The sequence below is a fragment of the Myxocyprinus asiaticus genome, chromosome 18 (assembly GCF_019703515.2).
Source record: "Myxocyprinus asiaticus isolate MX2 ecotype Aquarium Trade chromosome 18, UBuf_Myxa_2, whole genome shotgun sequence".
NCBI lineage: Eukaryota > Metazoa > Chordata > Actinopteri > Cypriniformes > Catostomidae > Myxocyprinus > Myxocyprinus asiaticus.
In genome coordinates this window covers 22776343-22799727 of record NC_059361.1, presented here as the reverse complement: position 1 = coordinate 22799727, position 23385 = coordinate 22776343, and the positions used below count along the sequence as shown (strand labels likewise).

General features: G+C 37.6%; 1 protein-coding gene across 1 annotated transcript in view; it reads left to right on the top strand.

Annotated features, from left to right (window-relative positions):
- The window catches only part of LOC127455953 (multiple C2 and transmembrane domain-containing protein 2-like), a 78350-nt gene extending 55638 nt beyond the window's left edge, over positions 1-22712 (top strand). Inside the window, exons 17-22 of the mRNA XM_051724160.1 lie at positions 3707-3826; positions 7130-7171; positions 12641-12750; positions 13990-14099; positions 17494-17591; positions 21896-22712. Coding sequence (XP_051580120.1) covers positions 3707-3826; positions 7130-7171; positions 12641-12750; positions 13990-14099; positions 17494-17591; positions 21896-21964 — 549 coding nt within the window. The 3' untranslated portion in view covers positions 21965-22712. The remainder of the gene's footprint in view (positions 1-3706; positions 3827-7129; positions 7172-12640; positions 12751-13989; positions 14100-17493; positions 17592-21895) is intronic.
- Positions 22713-23385: the final 673 nt, after the last annotated feature.

Below are 23385 nucleotides of genomic sequence, written 5' to 3'. Positions count from 1 at the left end.
CATTTGGAAGACCCATTTGCGACTGAGCTTTAAATTCCTGGCTGATGTCTTGAGATTTTGCATCAATATATCCACATCATTTTCCTTCCTCATGATGCCATCTATTTTGTGAAGTACACCAGTCCCTCCTGCATCAGAGCACCCCCACAACATGATGCTGCCACCCCCATGCTTCACGGTTGGGATGGTGTTCTTTGGCTTGCAAGCCTCACCCTTTTTCCTCCAAACATAACGATGGTCATTATGGCCAAACAGTTCAATTTTTGTTTCATTAGACCAGAGGACATTTATCCAGAAAGTAAGATCTTTGTCCCTATGTGCACTTGCAAACTGTAGTCTGGCTTTTTATGGCAGTTTTGGAGCAGTGGCTTCTTTCTTGCTGAACAGCCTTTCAGGTTATCTTGATATAGTACTCGTTTTACTGTGGATATAGAGACTTGTCTAACTGTTTCCTCCAGCATTTTCACAAGGGCCTTTGCTGTTGTTCTGGGATTGATTTGCACCAAACTACGTCTGGGAGACAGAATGTGTCTCCTTCCTGAGCAGTATGATGGCTGCGTGGTCCCATGGTGTTTATACTTGTGTACTATTGTTTGTACAGATGAATGTGGTACCTTCAGGTGTTTGGAAATTGTTCCCAAGGATGAACCAGACTTGTGGAGGTCCACAGTTTTTTTTTCTGAGGCTAATTTATTTTTATTTTCCCATGATGTCAAGCAAAGATGCACTAAGTTTGAAGGTAGGCCTTAAAATACATCCACAGGTACATGTCCAATTCAGTACACCTCCTATTAGAAGCTAATTGGCTAATTGTCTAAAGGCTTGACATCATTTTGTGGAATTTTTCAAGCTGCTTAAAGGCACAGTTAACTTAGTGTATGTAAACTTCTGAGCCAATGGAACTGTGATATAGTCAGTTAAAAGTGAAACAATTTGTCTGTAAATGATTGTTGAAAAAATGACTTGTGTCATGCACAAAGTAGATGTCCTAAAAGACTTGCCAAAACTATAGTTTGTTAATATTAAATCCGTAGAATGTTTAAAAAATGAGTTTTAATTACTTCAACCTAAGTGTATTTAAACTTCTGAATTCAACTGTATATTTATTCACAATAATGTTACATACAGTACATGCTGTGCTTTATAGTAGCATTTTATTGTGGAAATAACCTAATGAAATGCAATTATTATTTAATAGGTTGGCAGATGATAGATACTGTTCATAACACATTAGTGATGGACTGATGTATTGGCCACGCCGACTAATTGGATGATATCTGGCCATTTTGGGATTATTAAGCAGGCATGATAACCCTGCAGACTGTCATTTTTTCTGTGTCATCATCTACTGACAGTGTTGTCAAAGTATAATGAGTAATTCAACTACCTCAGATACTAATACAATGCATTATATTTTCTTCTCAGGGAGAGATCCTAATTTACTTTAGCATGTTATAGCAATGTAATACCTTTTTTTAACTGTAAAAGTTAATACAAATTTAAAGCTACACTATGTAACTTTTTTCTTTTTTTTTTAAACAACAAAATATTATTAATGTGAGGGTGCAACAAAAATACATCTTCCTAAGATAAACCTATAATAATGATTTACATTTTAGAGCTGTCGGGACGGATTTCGTGAGAAACTGCATACATATGTCATTCACCCGTGCGTGTTGACGTCATATCCGTACACAGAGAAAATAAGATCCGACTAAAGCACGTGTAGCGCGTGTGTGGGAGTAGCTGAAGTTGAAAGTTTGTTGTCACAACGAACAAAACAAATTGACCATGGATCATTCAAAATGGCAAACCTCCGGGGAATCACCGGTTGTAAAAACAAAGAAACCCCGAACAGAGCAGAGCCTTCAAGCAAAAAGAGTCCATAATAAAACCCGAATCAACATCGGCTTGGCTTTTCAGAGGTGGCGACAACTGAAAGGATTTAAAAGCGACCCAGAGATGGCTTTTTTCTTACTTAACAGGTAAGATATTTTATTGATATGGTTTATGTATAGTTGTGTAATCACACGCACTCACGTCTGTGTGTATGTATTGAAGTACAATAGTTACACTGTAATCAGTGCAGAACATTTCACTTGCTAGCACACGTGTGTATTTTTCTTTATAACGGCAATAATTTATATAAATAAATCCTTTAGTCCTAGGCTTGCCAAGGACATCTGAGTCTTGAAATGATGTTGACCACTGGTTGTTAACAATGACAACCTATATTAGTTACTATCGTGGTCTATTTGGCCAGAATATCCTGCAGTTATAAAAACTTTACAACGCTTGACCTTATCAGACTAGCAATTGTTATGTCTAATGTTAACGAACGTTGCCTAAATTTTGTAAATACATTTATTTCAAAACATCAATGTTTCCAATAAGTCAAAACATCAGCATAAGATATGGCACTTACCTGCTCAGATGACACGTTTTTGGATATCTGTCTTTTCCTTTCTTTCGTTATTTATTTGTCCATTTGCTCTGATAAGATGTCCTGTATTCATGTGTACACTGGTGCCTTGAACCACATTCATCCACGCAGAGGAGCAGAGCTGAAGCACAACCAAAACAATGTTCTTCTGCAAGACACATGCAGTTTTATTTTTTAACCGCTAGAGGGCCAAAAGTTACATAGTGTAGCTTTTAATTGTAAGTTATGGTTTATAGTTTAAAAAGGGGTTATTTTGCTTACTAATAGACTGCTATGCAACCCTTAATTTGTGCTGTCCACTACAGTGGACAATGTAACTTTCTCAAAATACATCATTTTGAATTATTATATTCTTCTTTTGGAGTCCAAAGAAACATTAAGATATTGTTTTTCTTTGTGATTTAATAATTCATGCATCAGAGGGTTGTTTACTGTGCTGGAAGCAGTACATTGATCAAATTTGTTGACGTAAGTACATAACCACAAAATGGACTGCTCAGATGCAGATGTTATATTACAGATTTGTTTAATTGTAATGTGCAGAGTGCATTTTTATAATTGTTTCCTCTGAATGTCTTGTTTTACAGTCATCTCTGTACATATCGTCTGATTATTCCTCAGACTCATTAAGTTGCTGCTAGCTGGGTTTAAATTCAGCTGCCCATTTAGTGGCGTGCTACGCTGTGCTGTGGGTGTCGTGCTCTAAAAGGTGCCTATTTCTCTTATGGAATTTGGAAGGATTATTCATCATATTTCTACCAGGGGTCTTCAGTGTCCGCAGTCTCTCTGCGGTGGATTAAAGTAAAACGCTAGCTACATCTCTCCTGCAGCCATATTTGCTTGCTATTGGTCAGGCAGCAGGAATTCAGCACAGTCAGGAAGCATTTGAAATGTAGTACATCAGAGCAAGTGTGTAGGCCGCTCCTGTCACACGCGCTGTTCTGTCCCATCCAAATTATATGCCACCAGCACAGTGTTAACTGATGAAATCCATTATATATTGCAATATATATATAATATATTGGGGATAGTTTACTCCAAAATTTTGATTCCATCGTCATTTACTCACTCGTGTTGTTCAAAACCCACGTGCGTGTACTAACCCTGAGGATTTCCACCCCCCCAATGTAAACTCTTGGAAATGCATGCTAGAGAAAATGCATACTGTGTGTGTGTGTGTGTGTGTGTGGGCAGCATTGCCAACTGTGCTGTTTGTGATTCTCATACCCTGTTTGATACCCTCTATCTCTCTTTCTTTCTTAGATATTTGTGATGACAGTATGGCTTTGGGAGCTGTTCATGTTGCCTCTCTTCCTCCTCCTGCTCATTGGCTGGAACTATTTCCACATCACGCCAGGCATGGCCAGCTACAGTCAGGACTTGGTGAGTGCTGCGATCTTGCCCACTTAGCTGCATGGAAAATGGTCCCTAATAATTTAGAGTAAGTGCTTGTGACTCAGTGGATTTAGAATTAACAAGCATCAGTTTTAAACTTCACAGATTCTATTGAAGAATGATTAGGAATTATCAAAAAGACAACAATAGATAATAGTATATTTCTGATAGAATTTTGATGTGTGTGTGTGTGTGTGTGTGTGTGTGTGTGTGTGTGTGTGTGTGTGTGTGTGTGTGTGTGTGTAATGGATAATGAGCTGGGGTTTATGGCAAAATAAACCCAAACAGGGTCTTGTATCATCCTGAAGGGTTTTATTTCGCTATAATGACCGGCTGACTATACATAATCTCGCTTATTTCTTGACTACTTACCAAATCAATCAATCAATCAATAAATGGAATAAATTATTTTATTATGTTAGAAGAAAGAAACTGCAGAGTGATACAAGAGACATCGGGGGGACAACAGCAAATTATACAGTTGTCGTTATGAAAAAAACATTTGACTGCAGAATGTAGTGACCGACCTATCAGAATCAGTATTCAAGAGAGCCATGTAATAAATAGGAATAATTTATCGCACATTATCTATTTTACACGACCAAACACGGGTGATATCACTAATGTGCCTTTTATGCACAGTCTTTCTACAGTATTAGTAAAGAACATTAATTTGGTAAATACAGTTGCAATCAAAATTATTAAACCCCCCTGACCAGCAATACATTCTGGTGATGTGAATTAAAACGCATAAACTAAAACCTCAGTAAATAGTCAAAGTAAGTTTTTAATAAACATTTGAGTGATTTTGAGAACAAAGAGTTCAGTTTACCCAAATTTTAAAATAAAAAATAACTAATTCTCTCCACAAATGTCATGTCAAAAATATTCAACCCCCAAAGTCAATCATTTGTGGAGCATCCTTTATCCTTTATAAATGTTTCAGGTAAGTGTTCTCAGGCTTCGGACACCTCTCTATTAGAATTTTTACACATTTCTCATGAGCAAAAGCTTCCAGCTCATTGACATTCTTTGGTTTCTGTGCTGCCACTGCTTCCTTGAAATCCAAACAAAGGTTTGCAATGGGATTTTAATGATGGACTGAAAGGGCCATTTAAGGACATTCCACAACCTATCCCTGAACCAGATTTTGGACAAATTGGATGTATCCTTGGTGTTATTGTCTTGCTGGAAAGTCCAGTGATCACCGAGCTTCAATTTACACACTGAAGGCATCACATTTTTCATGCCAAAATGGCCTGATACCTGAAAGAATCTATGGTGTCAGTCACATAGTCAGGATAGCCGTAATTTCGATTGCAACTGTAGATCCATATTGCCAATGAATACAGCATTTACTAAGGTTAACCCTTTAAGCTTGGATCGGCCCAACAAAAATAATTATCAAAATATCAATAACTACAGTCTTGACACAAAATAGGTATCGTTTTAAAGCTTAGAAGCTGTACTTTACAATGCATGTAGGCATTGTGGCCAAAACTGAACAAGTGCTTTGAAATTTGCAGACAAGTCAGAAGTATTCTTTTTTGAGAATTTATCAAAAAAAAAAAAAAATTGCACTGCACATTTTATTGTAATCTGAAAAAAACAAAATAAAAAAAAATAAATAAAAACTGATCAAATAGTCATGTCATATGTTGTTGGAAAGCTCACAATGAGTATAATACAACCAGCCTTTGTTTTTGTCACAGACAAAAATATAGTGAGGAAATAGCTAAGTACATGTCTTTGACATGCATGTTACATGTAAACAGGTGTTGCTTATAAACCGTGTTTTCGCTTATAACTTAATGAAAAATATACAGAACATAAAATATCACATACCATTACTTAAAGGAGGGGATTCCCATTAAAACGAGTCAACACACAACATTATCAGATGCATAGATCATTAGATAATCTGCACAAAGCACAATGTGTACACAGCACATATTGTGCTATCTGGCTAAAAACACGTCAGCTTTCCTGGATCAAATTACTTCATCAGAAATGACGTAGTATGTTGTCCAGCGTCATGGAATGCTAAACCAATCATATTAGGATTCAGATCACTGCAACCAGAGGTGGAAGTCATCCAGATATGGGCAGAGAGGATTGTTCACTCTAATTACATATGGCCACCAGGAGATGGCGCCAAGTACATGACACAGACACAGTGATGGCTCAAATGACACAGAATGGAACTGAATGAGATCTCGTTACTGTTCTGCATGCTTTGGTGAGAGAGAGCATACCTTTAGTCATTGCTGTATTTGCATGTGTAATTAGTTCTTATGTACAGTTATTATGTTTCATTTGTTTGGAGAGGCTTTTGGACACTTGGATACATTTTTTTTTGCAATGCTATAATGTTTGATTGCTTTGTCGTATCAACACAAAATTGTACTCGGTTACAGTTTTTCAGAGCTACCTTATATGCACTCTGAGATATATAATGTAAAATCAGATTTAAAAAATAATAATAACAATAATAGTTTCTTAGGCTGAGAGTCTCATAATTTATCATAATATATATCATTAAACAATTTGAAAACTTTTCTTTAAAATGATACCAAACAATTGACCCACTTTGTAGAATTTTGTGCATGCCACTGAAACAGGAAATCTTTAAAAACACCTTCAGAGCTTAAAGGGTTAAGGTGTCTGAGATGCCCCTATCTTCTTGTAGTGAGAGTTAACATTGCGGTCATAGTTTGAGCGACCTCCATCTCCACTGGGTTGTATAAACCACATTTGTCGCACAAGTCCTTACCCAAAATTCATCAGCTCTTTGTGCACCAATAGCCCATCTCACTGCCATATCTCAGGCTTGGGGCAGGGCTGTTCTCTCTGGCAATGTTAAAGCCTACACCACCTTGTGCTCACCCCACGGCCTAGCAGAAACAGAGTGCTGCTTTATGCCAGAGCTACATTCAATATCTAGAAAGGGTCAGGGATGACTTGATAGGAAGTGATCTAGGCACCCAGACAACTAAGATTAAATGTTTTCATTTTGGTTTTAGGTGCATGTGTGATTGTGTGTATGTGTTTATGTTGGGTAGAAATGAGATTGCTTCGTTGTGACATTGCTCTTGTAAGGAAGGCTCCTCTCATTCACCTCCTTTTGTGCGAGGTCACCCAAGAGGCAGTTGCCACGGCAACAGGGCCTCTCCCAATGGGGGTGTATATATACAAGCGAAGGTTTCATTACGAGGTGTTTGTTTAAAAAATGCTCCGTTACCCACGTGTGTCTCATTTTAACTCTCTCTCTAACTCGTTCTTCTTTTGCAGGAGAACATCTCCATGGTGGTGGACGAGGATGAGGATGAAAAGGTATTTGACTGGTTTTGTGTGTGGTTTTTTTATTAACCACTGACTTTTATAGAACTCCCTGTGCTGCATAGCTGGACTATACACTGTGCCTTTTAATACTGTATTTAACTCAGGACTGCAACTTAAATACCTTCAAAATGAGGACAGGCGATTCAGCAAGCACATTTTCCCTCTAGTACTTTCACACCAGTCCTGTGGGAATTCTGTCTCATACGACAAATGGATTAGGTTGATTTGCTGTGGTCCTTTGAAATGCAGAAATAAGCACAGAACGGCATCATTAATTGAAGTTTGTCTTCCACTGGGGAATAGAGGCATTGTAAGGATTTTGCAGCAGGCATTGCTAAATAGGGAGGCTGGACTGTAGTTGAACTTCCTCTTTTAGCATTTAATTTTGTAATGCTTAAGATGAGTCATTAGACTAATTATAAATTCTCACAAATCTTCTTAGATCCATTATTCACAAAATATTCAGTCATTAGGGGGAAGAAAATAGTACAAACATCTTTACTTTTTTTTTTTTTTTTTAATACAGTTTAAAAAAAAAGTTCATTTGGTTTAGAGTTGCAAAGACTAAATCATGATAATCAAAAATGAAAATAATCGACAACAAATTGTATTATTGATTAGTATTAGTAGATATGCACTGTGGCAAAGAGAACCTCCAACACTGGCATCACTACAGTAGTGCAAAATGTGTTTGTTTAATAGAACTCATTTGAAAAATGGTGTGTGTGTGTGTGTGTGTGTGTGAATGGTTCCCTGACAGTGGTCACAATGGTCAAACTCTGAATGCTGAGTGTTGAATAAATTCATAATGAAGTATGACAGGCTCATAATCATTTACGCTGTCTATTCCAGAGAAGAATGGGTTAACAGGAAGATAATGTGTTATTGCTTTCTGTCTCGGATGTGCGGAAGTGCGGAGCTCTAAGCCTCCGAGCGCTGACCCCTGCACTGTACGGCTAGGGCCTAGGATTCATATCCATAATGTGCTCAATATATTCTGCAATGATGACCGCAGGCTAGCTTCATCTGTTGAGAGGAACCCCACTGTTAAAAACAGCTCCCTCTTCCAAATCCTGTCCAAGCCAAGCAGATAATTCTCAGATGAAACATGATATGTGTGTGCAAGCACATTAGCTTACGCCCAGCAGCTAAACAATTGTAATATACCTTGGAGGGAAAATGACTTCATGGTCAAAGAAAAAAAGCAATGATAAGGCAATTACATATGAATCTTATAAATATATGCATTGTGAAATGCCTGTGTTTAAATTAAGCTAATGTCATAAAAATTATATTAGTTTCATTTAAATCATTCTCCTGTATAATCAGTTTTATTTGTATAATCAGCTTAGAATTTCAAATTTTAAGCAGTAAGGTTGCAAGTCCATTCTTGGGCTGCATGTGCATTAATTTGTGCTTTATTTATTTTTATTTTTTTAATGATTATTACCATATGTATTTTATAATATTTTTTTATCAAAACAATTATTATAATATTTTAAAGTTTATTTTTTTATAAACATATCACATTTATATTAACAGATATAACAATATTGTTTTTTCTGACATGTATTATGTTGACACCCTATCACGGATTATGTAAATGAAATATCTTCTTTCATATACTTAATTAACCAGATGTCCATGTTTATTTTATGTTGTCAGCTCTAATTTAAGGTGGCTTGTTTCATAGTCCTGCTATGTTTTTTTCACTTTGACTTTAGAGTTCGGTATCATGCAGGCTGATCAAACAGTGTAGCTTTACACTTCCTATTAAAGTCATCTCAGCTAATGTTTTGGGGTTGAAGAATGACCAGTGAAGAGTTACTATTACCGCTCGTTTTCTGTGTGTTTTCCCCTGGAGGAAGAGAATATGTAAACCTGCAGCTGAGCGGCACGGATGCGATGGAATGAAGCTAAAGAGAGCCGATAGGAGAGGCAGCGATACAGCAGAAATAATACACAACAGATCTGCTCCATGAGCACGAATCTGTCCTGGGGGAGAAAGAGAACTTTACAAATCATGCATTGCAATGTAACGTATCATTGGCCTTCAGTATCAATTGTGTCGAGCACAGACGCTGGTTTAATCACATCAGAAAACGAGAGGATAGAATAGAGAAAACAACCCCCTGGAACTGTGTCCCATATGACCGAGAGGCCCTGTTCATTTGGTCCTGGGCACAGGGTCACCTAACGCTCTCTGGTCTGGAGAGAGACCCCACACTTTGGGTAGACATAAAGATAGCTGGACCCCCCTTTCACCGTACCCCAGGGTACCATCATGGTAGTCCTTTAACCCTCAACCCTGCCCCCTGGCATCTAACATATCACCTTCAGCACATACCAAAAGACAGAGTGTTGATGTCATAATCATTTCCATTCCAAAGTGCACAAACCTGTGGCATATCCATTTGAGAGCGTTGGATGTTTTGAGCTTGTTTGTACTGCGGTTGACGGCTTCAACAAACCCATTTGCTGCACATTTGGCCAATAACGCAGGTGTTTTATTTAGGTGTATTCCTCTGGTTATTTTGTTGTGGAATAAGTGAGTTGCGAATATTTGCACTAGCTTTGAATGAATATTCAAATTTTACGCCATTTAGTAAATTAAAGGAATGTTAAATGAACCCTGCCTTTGCGGCGTTTTGATTGTGCTGAGCATCCCTGTGAAACTACATTTTCTGTTTACCTTTGTGCAATCTGTTCCCTATTATGCCAACATAAAAGTTACGTGACAATTTCATCTGAATTGAGAATATGATCTGACACAGGTTTTCTAATCAGTAGACATGTAGCTAGGATAGTTTATTTCTGCTAAAATTCACCTCAGAGGCACACAAGAAAAAAAGATGTCTGACTTCAAGGCGGTTTAGGGAGATGAATTGCAATAATCCAGAGAACTTGTATATCTCGTTTCTATGTATGCTTTCACTGTTGTAATTTTGATATCCAATAATTTGAAGATTTCATGTTGATCTTTTTAAGATCTTGCCAAAAGCAATCTGTGACGCAGTTTGCTTCACATGCATGTTCTATAAGGAGCTGTTCACACAGGACTCATTTTGAATACGTCTGTGTTGTTTTGTTTATTATTTTTGTATGTAAATGTTTACTTGATGGCCATATTTGATCGTTGTGACATGTCTTACTGTTTTTCAGCGTCTTGCGCCATGAGTGCCACATTTTTAGAGCACTGTGGGGGGAATTGTCTAAGAATGAATTGTGCCTGGTAAAAGGATGTGCTCTCTGTGCTGGTTTAGTGCCCGGTTCATTAAAGGAATTATGCAGATCAGGCAACGGCACAAATGCGGCCACAAAATCTGTGTTGAACCAGTTTGCACGGTGCAATTCCAAACTTGCATGTCGGTGCATGACTGAACACCATCACTCTACTACTGTCAAACAACACCTGAATCATCTCTTTAACACGGCAAAAGTGCACGTGAATACACGTTGCATCTAGATATATGCCAAATTATAACACTCTTCATCATTTGATCATTATTTGATGAATTACTGCTGCCATGATCAATAGAAAATTTTCACAAATGTATTGTATTGTATTTGTAGTAAAAATTTATTTTTATTTTGGTAAAAATAACATTCAGTTTACTGCCTCCTTTTCTCAGCTGATAATTGCTTGATTCAAATTGCACCTGGCAAATAGCGAATAGAGTTTTTTTTGTTTTTTTTTATAAAGCGCAATCTATATAGAATGGCAACAACTTAAATACATAAGACGTAGCACTATTTCAGTGCTGATTGCACCTTCCTAAACTAGATTGTAGGTGGTTAGTGTATAAGTTGAAATACCTTGTGCAAAAGTGGCAGTTTAGTGAATTAATGTAAAAACTGTTTTGAAATTTTTTGAAAGTGTCTCGAGACACCTGCGTTGCTTCCATTTGTCTGCATCTAGCGGTTTCTTAATGCAAGAACGTGACCTGTGTGAATGCCCCCTGAATGGGCTTCTTCTTTTTTTCTTTTTTTTTTCTTCAATTCATGATATCAGAGTTTAAGGAAGTTTATATTAAGTTATGATGGGTGGTGAGGACAATCATTCCAATAATCTGTGAAAAGTTCCCCAGCATTCACACACACTGTTGGTAGGCAGTCATGCTGTTCATTGAGCAAAGAAACACTAAGGATATTTGAGCTGATATCAGATACAGTTGATACACTGAAAGAATAAATCTTCTTCTTTACTTTATCCTACTTTGACACTTTCTTCACAAAGCAGGGATTTTAACTGACTCATAATAGGAGTCATGTTGATTTTTGCTTGATTGATATCCTAGTCTCTGTGTTAGGACATGTTGCACGGTGCTGGATTAGACAGGGTGTGCTGAGCAGAGGAATGAATGGTTTCCTATGGTTTGCTGTGTCTGGGGCCGATTGGAAAGTGACAGTGGGGAGTCTGGGTAGAGCTTTCCCAGTGGCCGACTCACCAGGGCTGATAAAGGCTCTCTCAGCTTGCTGTCTGGGGACGGTCGCTTACACAAACATATACACCACTCTATCACACATTTCTCTCTTTCTCACCACCCCCCATACTGCCTTTCTGTCATTATTCCATCCTTTTGATGTACTGTAAGGGCTTCTTGTTTCTCTCTCTTTCTCTCTCTCTCCTCTTTCCCCTTTTGGAGAACTATACTCATGGGCTCTTATGCCGAAGGAATCTCTGATGTGATCATGTTGCTTTGGACGTTAGATTACCTTAGCAATCTTCTTTAAGTAAAATGGAATAGAATTTATCTTTTTTCATAGAAAGTCCATTTAGCCCATGTCTCTGAATTACAAGGCAACCCAATACTGTGTGATGCATCAAATACAAAAAGACAATGGGATTTCCCATCTCCCTTACAAGAAGTAAAAACATTGCTCGGCATAACAGGATTACACTCAGACAATGCAAGCTTTCTCCCATGAGCTCGGATATAGAAAATGATAAATCCAATGATTTCAAGCATGCACTCAATCTTGCCATAAGGTGGGCAACTCTTAGCTTTCATATGCCAAGAAGTGGTACTCAAAAAAGCTTGCACCCCAGGAAACGAGCCAAGACTCGTCCAGCAGAGACTTGCGGATCAGACAACCTCACAAGTTGGCATCTTACGCCGTCTGTGTTCTCATACTCCTCGGTCCCCCTCTCCCTCTATGCTTCCTGATTGCCATTTTTACATCTTTTTTTCCCCCTCTCCGCTTAATCTTTGATTGTGATGCACCTTTATTGTTTGCGCCTGACGAATGCTGCAATACTCTGAGCTCTGTGACAGCTCTTGGAGTAGAGGCTGACACATTTTCAAGTCTGAGGAGATGTTACAGAAGCTCATTACAGGCCATTGACTAGATGAAACACTGGTGATGGCACTCTAGAAATAAACTGCTCTTCCTCCGCCAGCTTCCAGCTGCTGACTTCCCTCATCAGTCTCTGTCGTTTTCCCCCCCCTTTCTCTTCAGGAATCAGAGAAAAGAGGACTGATGGAAAAATTCCACATGGTTCAGGAAATTGTGCTTACAGTTCAAAACACTTTAGATGAAGTGGCTTGCATTGGGGAAAGAGTAAAAAAGTAAGAGCATTTTATACCTCTTGTCAAGCAACTTGTATATACACTGTATAATCTATAGTCACATACATGACACTTTTGGAAACTTCAGTCACTTTAAAATGTAGGATTTTCATTGTATTAGGTAGCAAAATATCAAACCAAGTGGCATCTGTAAACAAATAATGCTAAACCTTTTCTCAGAACTTACTTACATTTTCTGCCAGTTTTGCAATCACTTTTAAAGGGATAGTTCACACAAAAATGAAAATTCTCTCATCTTTTACTCACTCTCATGCCATCCCAGATATGTATGACTTTCTTTCTTCCGCTGAACTACAAACAAAGATTTTTAGAAAAATATCTCAGCTCTGTAGGTCCTTACAATGCAAGTATATGGTGATCAGACATTTGAAGCACTAAAAATCACAATAAGAAGTAATTCATAAGACTCCAGTTGTTAAATCCATGTCTTCGGAAGCGATGTAATAGGTGTGGGTGAGAAACAGATTCATATTTAAGTTATTTTTTTACTTTAAATCTCCACTTTCAAGTGAAACTAAACAGGCACCACATGTGATTTTCAGATGGGAAAGTGAAAGTGGAGATTTAGAGTAAAAAATTACTAAAATAATGATCTGTTTCTCACCCACACCTATTGAATCACTTCTGAAGATATACTGTAGATTTAACCAATGGAGTCATATGGATTACTTTCATGTTGCCTTTGTGCTTTTTGGAGCTTTAAATGTCTGGCCATCATTCACTTGCATTGAAATGACCTACAGAGCTGAGATATTCTTCTAAAAATATTTGCGTTCTGCAGAAGAAAGAAAATCGTACATATTTTGGTTGAACTATCCCTTTAACAAACTGGTCCCAATTTTATTTTTAGTGGATGAGTGAAGTCAGTTCCCCTCAAGCTCACACAGGTTTTCTAGTAGAGTAATCATGTAGTTGACTGCATTAACTATGTTTCACTATGTTTGACAACCAGGAAGTCTCCAAATAAGTTTTTTTGCCTTAATTTTGAACAATTTCTGTTGTTTTATTATTTAAAACCTTATTTTTGGTAAAATATTTGCTTGAAATGCTGCCTTAAAAATTAGTGTCACTTGGTTTGATATTTTGTCATATAACGCAAAGACATTCATGCATTTTTAAGTGTGGCTTAAAGCGATAGTTCACCCAAAAACGGTAACTCACCCTATGTATATAATGTATTTATGTGTGTTCATTAACTGGAATTGTCTCTATTGACAGCACATTCAACTGGTCAGTACCGTTCTTGTCCTTTCTGGCCTGCCTGGTTCTGTTTCTTTCCACCACTGCCTTGTACTTCATCCCACTGCGGTACATAGTTTTACTATGGGGTAAGTAATGAGACACCATGTGTAGCCCTTTCACCCAATCACGCATGATACTCCAATGCTGCTGTTAAGCTGTCTGCACTTTCCTGTAAATGGAAGTCATGAAGAGGTATTTCAGAAAGAATCACACTTTACTGTCTCCGAGCTTTGAGCTTTAACTCTTTTACTGATGCCTGACGAAAGCTATTTAAAAAGTGCTCAATTTCCACAGTTCTACCTATGACAGCTGATCAGTAACTGTATTCTAATTACAAATGAAACTGTAGTGGAATACAGTTACTTATATTTAGTATTTTAAAAATGTAATCCTGTTACATGTATTCCGTTACTCCCCAACCCTGACTGTATGTTTGGAGAGAGAGAGAGAGCAAAGGCATTTTTCAGCAGTTTTAATGCCCCTAAGGTCAATTAGAGGTTAATGATTCACACCTATGACAATTACTTTTACAGTATGCACTAGGGCTGAAACGATTAGTCGACGTTATCAACAACGTCGACAATAAAAAATAGTCAACAACAGTTTTGTTGTCGAATAGTTGTTTGATCTCATTTAAGATCACATTAAACTCTAATGATGATGCACGAGAGCAGCACTGCAGTTCGCACCTCACTGAGGAGAGGAAGAAAACACAGCTCACAGATGCACTCTAAACTTTCCAAACAGCTTCAGGTGATGTAGATTGCAAAGTATGATGGAATTACAATGCAAAAATACAAAAGTCAATACAGAAGCACTCTAGTTGTGGAATAAGCAGAGCCGGAGCTCTTTAAAGGAAACACCCTGGCATTACATCTTAAATGCAGTTATATTTAATGCGTTATAGCTTTATTCAAGTTCAAATAATACGGAAGCAGATCATGTAAATAACTACAAACTCTGAAACTGACATTCCTCTGTGTGGTCAGCGCCTCTTGTGTGAATTTCCCGATCTAAGGGGGAGAGATTGAAACTGCACCCTGCTGAGGCACACTCTCGCGGGGACACTCGTCCCTCGAGCGTGTGCGCTTGCTGCAGCTAGATTATAATGTGATGGCTCGTGACTTATTAAATCATAATATGTCACTGTGTGATCCTTATCGTGAAGAAAATTGGCAATATGCAGCTTTATTAATAAGAGAGAGTTTGTTTTTTTTGTGAGTTAAAGATGGATTGAAGTGAACAGAAAGGTGAGAGAGGTAGTCTTCGCCCCATTATACACTGCAAAAAAATACGCTTTTGATTTGTTTTGTTTTGGCTTGTTTTCCAATATAAATATCTAAAACTCCTTAAAAACAACATACATTTTCTTTAGCAGCTATACTGAAGAAGAAAAAATTGTTGTCTGAGAATGTTGAATATAATATTAAAAATACAAATATTTTAAAATATCTAAAAATCCTTAAAAAATAGATGCATTCACCTGAGAAGCAGCATATAAGATATTTAGACTTGCTTTTAGAAAATAGATCTTGAATATAAGTAAATTTTGTCTTTACTGCACTCGCAGACGTATAACCAAGTGAAAAAATACACTTATATACGAAATACATTTATATTTAAGATACATTCTCTTAAAGCAAGTCTAAATATCTTATATGTTGCTTCTCAAGTAAATGCATCTTGTTTTAAGGATTTTTAGACCATTTTAAATGGAAAACAAGTAAAAAACACTTGATAACAATTGGATATTGTGCAGTGAATTTCTTTACTGAATTAAACTTAATAAAAGTATTTTTTGGCCTTTAATTCAGTGAATGTCATTTAGAGGTATTTTTAAAAGATGATTTTGTCCTGTTTATTGTTAGTAAGCACGTTAAATACAGCCTTTTAAGTCGGGGCACAAGCTGAATAATCGGTTAAGAGCTAATGATTGCAATAATTGCAGAATAGCCGAATAATCATTCTAATAATCATTAGATTAATCGATTATCATAATAATCAACAGTTGCAGCCCTAGTATGCACAGCAGAAAAAAGACCCGTACTGACAGTCAAATATAATAGCTTATATTCATATGAATATTTGAATTGAATGGCTTGATGAATGAATTTAACATTTTACATTGTCATAAATTCATTTAAATAAAGTCCCACACAAAAGCTTTTGTCTATAAGTACTGTGTGCAAATAATATAAAATTTATTGAATTTATTTTATCTTCATACAAACAAATGTTTGTTTCCTCATAAATGACAAACAAGTTAACTTATCGCCTGTCTCAAATGCGATCGGTGGACGTTTTTTCTGCATTCTCTCCACTGATTGTGGGGAAAAATATGCAGAATGGATTTAAGTATGGTAAAATGTGTTAAACAGAGATGGGCATTTTACATTTTACAAAATAATTTTAGCCAAAGTATATAATAATTGAGCACAAAAGAGGCAGCAAACATGTAGAACTTTGCAATGACAGGCGTTTCTGTAAAGTTGTGTGGGCGTAGATTCCATGTGGGCCTGCTAATCGTCAATGTTATCAATAGGCATGCGAATCGTAAGGAACGATTCTGATCCCTCTTAATGATTCAGTTTCCTTAATGGTTCCATTAATGATTCTTTAACTACTGTACTTTTGAGAAAAAAAATATTTGGAAACAAGAAAACAGTTCTTAATGGATTTACAGCCCTCAATGATGCAGAGATGATTTTTAAACAGAAAATATTATTTTAAAGGTATGTTTACACAGACATTTTAATTAAGATGTTACTAATTCGTTATTTTTATTCATATTAAAATAAAAAACTGAATTACTTAAGACTCATTTGTTTGGGAGGTAGCGCTGTATGTGTTTTTGTTGTAGATTCAAATTAACTGACTTATAAGAGTCATTTGTTTGGGAATCAGGCGACACTGGTCGCACTCTATGTTTCCCACTGTAGATTCAAAAGAACTGATTCATAAGAGTTATTCATTTGGTAATCAGACTACACTGATCACACTGTAGGTTTCGCACCTCTGATTCAATAGTGGTGTTGCAGTGCCGCTGAATGGTACTGCTGAAAACACTTTCAGAGTATTTTATCTTAGTGTCCCATCTGCATAGGCAGAAGAATGCATGTTTAAGAACCATTAGCAGTACCAAAAGTCATGAAAATCATCCGGTTCCTGTATTATTATTATTATTATTATTTTTTTTTTTTAAATGGAAGAACCAATTCTCGGTTTCCAACCCTTAGTTACCAATGTTTCCTCAATGCTATCTTGTTGCAGTCAAGTTTATGTTTAAATTATTATAAAGTATAGCAGCAGTGTGAACCGTATTGTCTTTATAGTAGCTTTGCATTTATATGCTGTTATAATTACATACCAATACACGTTTCATGCAGCTGACAAAGGTGTCAAATGCTTGTTGGGTTTTCAGTAAGATACCTGCAGTTGTGGTGAATAACTTTATTTATTAATGCATGCTTGTTTCCACAGGTGTTAACAAATTTACCAAGAAGCTTCGCAGCCCATATGCCATTGACAATAATGAAATCCTGGATTTTCTCAAGAGGGTGCCTTCTGATGTTCAAAAGGTAAGGGTCCAGTTTTACATTTCGAGAGAGAGGGAGGAACGGAGACAAGGAGGGAATTCCCTGAAGATGTCTGCATTATTTGCTCTAACAGAATTCCCAAGTATTTGCCAGGATATTTCCTCTGGCTGTGTTTGATTATTAATGGACTCGTGCCTTTAAAGGCGGCCCCCGGTCCAATTATTTCCCAGCATGTCTTGATGGAGTCACCGGCTGCCTGGATGGGGTCCGCTCTGATCTGTCCTCAGCCGTATCGCTTCAGCCTTGTCCTTGATTATCAGTTTTGTCGGCCTGTGATAAAAGAAGGATGCTGTTTAGGGTTCAGGGATTGGCTAAGGGGTCGCTGTCTGCACACTGACAGTGTGGTGGCCCCCGTCACATCAGGTTGGAGGACTCGATTAATGAAGTGTTGAGCCAACGCCGTCCTGCTGGGCGCCATATGTGATGAAACATTATCCATGGCTGATATGTCATTCAGGGTTATATCACAAGCCTGCAAATGTGCAGGCAAATGCTGAGAGTCACCGCTCATCTTTCAGATCCTGAGAAAGACCATGGAGTCTGGGTACAAAGCAGGGGCCTCTCTTGCAGCTTTTTTGTAGGATGCTGGTCTTCAAACATGTTTCTCGCCATCACCCAACAATGAAAATTCCCTTTTCATTTACTCACCCTCATGTTGTTTCAAACACATATGACTTACTTCTGTGGAACACAAAAGGCAGAATGACAGCCTCAGTCACCATTTACTTTCTTTTTATTGAAAAAAAGATGCAATGAAAGTGAATGGTGACTGAGACTAACATACTGCCTTTTGTCCTGTTCAAAGACTTGAGCTCAAATATTGGAGAGCTTGAGTGATTGGCTCAGACGAACCTCCTGGGATGAACCTATGCAACTTTACATTAACATATGTCTGTGTGGTTGGATGAAGCCAGCATGACACTCTGGTTTTGGCATGTGGAGCACCAAGTTGGCAAAACAAGATGGAAACCATTGCTGAGTTTTTAAGCCTTTTGAAGAATGTTTTTGTGATTGGATGAACTGCCTGCTGTTCGTTTAAATGAAGCCCACTAAAAATGGAAAGACAACATGATCTTTTGCAAAAAAAGTATGCCACTTTTAAAAAAACAAAATGGCAGTAATGCAGTACAGTTATTGTTCTCTCTGTCATTAACCATACCAATAAAAACCAAAAAAAGTATGCAAATCCACTACAGGGCTGAAGCCGTTTGCCGTAAAGTTTACGTAAAGTGTAAACATTTATGCTAAAAATGGACTGACCAAATAAACGGCACATTACAAAAGATTGAATTGAATCCTGTCGTATGGTTCCGAAAATGACTTGGCAATTAGTGCCCGCGCAGTCCTTCAAATGCAAACCCTCAAAACTTGACTTCACACGGCAGCCCTCTGTCCTGAAATAAGCAGCATCTGTCAGTTCTGAGGACAGTTTCATGTTCTGAGGCAGCAGCGTCTCGCTTTGTTACCTCATGTCCATATCCCATTCTCATAATCAGGGCCTGGTAATTAGTGTGCAGTCACTTCCTTACAGATACACCTCCAGGTTATTGTTTTGGGGAGGGAAAAAAAAAAAAAGAAGGAGAAAGGATCTGGACATATTCTCCATGCTTTTGAGTCCCATCAGCCTCATACCACCTTTAATTATTTGACAAAGCTGTACATAGTTTGGACTGAATGGTGGCTTTGGACAACAGAAGTTGCCTTTAATTACATTTTAAGAGTCTTGTTGCTCTTAGCTGTGAAAAATAAAATCAGAAGGAATGGTTTCGGAGGTTATTGCACTCCAGGAACACTATTGCCTTATAATGTGTGTAAAATTATGTTCATTTATAAAACATGTACTCACTGATACTTGAGCAATATCACAAGCAAGAAAACTCAATATTTTTGTTTTCGGTAAGAAGACATGCACTTAAAATATGATGGCAACACATTTACCAAATATATTCCTATAGAATACACATTTATATAGGAATTTAGATGTGAATCAAAAAAGTCACAGTGACTTTGCCTCAACAAGCCATTTGAATACATAATTTACTCAGAGAAAATCATAAAAATAATTGCATAACATCTCAATGTTGCTCTGGTTATTCTAAATTGCTGAAGCCAAAGCCTGTCATCAAAATGATTAGCTATCTGACATGCTTTCACTGCCAGACATAAGCCATCTACCGTTGAACACTAGCAAACATGAAGTTTGACAGTGTGTTTTGTCTGTGCGCTCTAAACTGCAAGTAATTTATTATATTTAATAAAAGAGCTACAGTGGCTTCAACTTCCATTTTCATTCCTATTTTGCAGCAATTTCCCCAGAAGTGACGATTTTGTTCTCTTAAACACATGGAATGGAAACGCTGCTTTTTTTCCGCTAATTGTTTATAGTCGATTATAGTTATTTCTGCATATGAAGCTGGGATGAAAGAAAGTATTTTAACATAGAAAGAATTACACACTTCACACTAGTAATTTATACTGCAAAAAGCAGAGTGATACAAACTACAATAGGGATGTGCACTATAACCGTTTGTAGTATTCGGATAACCGCGAGGGTTCAGGAAAGGTTATTTGTCAGGACTCTGGAATAAAAAAAATGTGTTTTATTGCAATGGATATGTGTCAAACATTACTCAGAATAGCAGGGAATAAACTGCACAGTGAGCTATGAGCTTAAATATTACAATCCACATTTATTAAAATGATAAAATCACTCACATTAAAGTCAAACAAAAATAATCAAACTGTCACTGCCTGTAACATAGTATTCTTAACTAAAAGAAAACACATAATGTAAGTGACAAACCTGATATGTGCTCTGCCCAGGCAGGTTTACATTTACGTGAGGCAGCAAACACAATTTTTATGTGCATGGAGTTGCACTGCTGTGGTTTAATAGCCCCTTTGGGATGCTTTGATTTTTAAATGGTTTAGCATTTAACTTGAGGAATTATTATCTGCACACCAGAGCAAAAGGGGGGAAAAAAAGCACTGGCTTACCGTTTATCAAGCGCTGAAACTTTTCCGGAGGAAAAACAATCTAAAATCATGTGTAACAGTCACATGAAGTCTTCTTTGCAACCTGATCTTCTTCAGAACATCGAATCTTTGTGACACCTGCCCTAAAAAAGCTAGACACAGCACAACAATTCAAACAGAATGCAGGTGTCTCGAGATGCGTTTATAAAAAAAAGTTCTTGACACAGGGCCTAAAAAAATGCAGCAGTCCTGCGCGAGATGCTGGAAAAAAAATTGCGCCGCAATGGTCAAAGACGTCCAATCAAGCACCAATTCCACATTTACGTAGAAAAACTACTGAAAAACAGTGCATATGCACACAAAAACACGTGTGAACAGGCCCTAACTCGCCCTATACTTTAAAACTGACCTGACGGTTTGTCGGGTCGAAGACCTCTATTGCATGTGTAAAATAACCGAATAGTGATTTCGGTATTCGAATACAGGTGCGTCAAACAGACTATCCGTGCACATTCCTAAAAAACAGTGCAATGTTCCAGTGCTGTTATACTCTCTTTGAACACTGCTTGTCCAATCAAATTAGAGGATCGGAACTATTACATAACAGTGATTGTTGCAGTGAAATTCCTAAACCTATCAAGACATCAGCTCTTATATTACATTTAAAAGTTGAAAAAATCTCAAACAGTTGTCCTTTTTACACTGAAATATCAAATTATGACTAAATCCTGTGCTGAAAGAGAGGGATCGACTGTTCATTTGTGCTTCTAAATTAATTAATTTAGAGTTGTTATGGAGCAATTTCAAATGGAGCTGCCAATTTATATATAAAGTAATTTAACTCCTATATCAGAGGACTTTGAATGCTAGGTTTGAATATGTTTAATTGCAGTCTAATAGCTGTATGTGAATACCGCAGTGCCCCAGTCAGAGCCATGCAGGCACATACTTCTGCCTACAAGCTTCTATAATTATTCTCAAACAAACTTTTCTCAGGAAGGACACAACTCGCAACTCCTTAGTTTGCGAGGAACTAAGACAGCAGCTCAACCAATCCATTTGCGCTTTCAGTATAGGTAGGGATGGTGGTGGGGGTGTAGTCACCACTGTGTCTGTAAGGAACCCTTGACTTTTCAAATCTTTCCTCCTTGTGATTAATCCCCTCTGCTCCTGTGTTTAAAAAATGATTCATTACAGCCGCGCCCGCCTGGCTTTCCCGCAGCACCAGCTCTCCTCAGGGGAGCCATTACCGTGAGCAGGCCTCAGCTCCGATTACCTGCCTCTGACCAAAGAGCTGTTTGTTTTTACAGGTGCAGTACAGCGAGCTGAGAGCTGAGCTCGGCAACCAGGGCCCGGCGAAAAAGAAACGCTTGCGCTGAAACCCAACGGACGTGTTGGATGAAAGGGACGGACAACGTTTCAAGACACGGTCTGTTTAAGTCATAATGCCCCATGCGAGTCAAGGAAACCCCTTGTGCCAAGCCATCCACGTTTCCACTAAGGTGTATTCACTGTTCAACTCTGTGGTTGTGTGTGTATATATTTGTATCCATGTGTGTGTGTGGGTGTGTGTGTGTGAGAGAGAGAGAGAGAGAGAGAGAGAGAGAGAGAGAAAGAGAGAGAGAGAGAGCGAGAGCACAAGTCAAAGAGAAAGGGGCCCCTCTTGACAAGGCCTTTGGCCCTCACTGAATCTCATGGTCACACTGTCTGGGCAAATGAAGGTAAAGTTGGGCTCTAACAGACTCTGCATGTGGCCACACTAAAATGTGCTGAAATACAACAGCCAGCAAACAAATGACTTGTGCCTTCCTATTCATATATTAATGTCTTTTTAGGGACCACATTCTGCTTCATTTAACTAAAGATAAATAGCAAAACATGCTCCCTATTGTTTCTATTTACAGTAGGAAATATTTAAATGAGGGGAAAATATGTGTAATGTATTTCACACAATAGTTTGACTATTAAAGCAATTTAAATGTCATTTAATATGAATTTTCCTTATTGTAAACACAGTTGACTTTTTAAAGAATACATAATGTGTGTTTTGTTTGGTTTTTAAAGGTATAGTTCACACAAGAATTGTTTTTTTTTTTTTTTTTGTCATTTACAGAGCCTCATGTTGTTGCAAACCCATATTATTTTCTTTCTTGCATATGGAACACAAAAGGAGATGTTAGGCAGAATGTGAGTCACAGTCACCATTCACTGTCATTGTATAGAGAAAAAAAAGGTGCAACGAAAGTAAATTGTGACTGAGGCTAACATTCTGCCTAACATCTCCTTTTGTGTTCCACAGAAGAAAGAAAGTCATATAAGTTTGAAACAACATGAGGGTGAGTAAATGCTGGAATAATTTTTATTTTTGGGGTGAATATCCTTTTAACATACAGTTTCCTATCAATCTGCCACTTTTTGTATATTTATGCAGAAAATAAAAATAAAATAAAGATGATAACTAAATGTTTGACTTCTTGAATGTGTTTTTCTTCTCTTGCATCCTTAACACTGTACTACTTGTGAAGGATGCACAGCCGCATTATTACCCAGAAGAGGATGTTGGTCACTATTGAACTCTGCTCATGGAGAACACATCAAAGTATGTGTGTGTCCAGAGCAGTCAGCTAATGCACCACTTTTGTAGTTCGCTGACAATAACAAGGTCCAGATGAGAGAGCTCATCTCACATAAAGAGGGAGAGAGAAAGAGAGAGAGAGGATATACACTCCATACCCCGCACTTAGTGTCTCCCATTTTCATTAAAATCACCTCCAGTGCCTAATGGCTCTCTACTAGACCC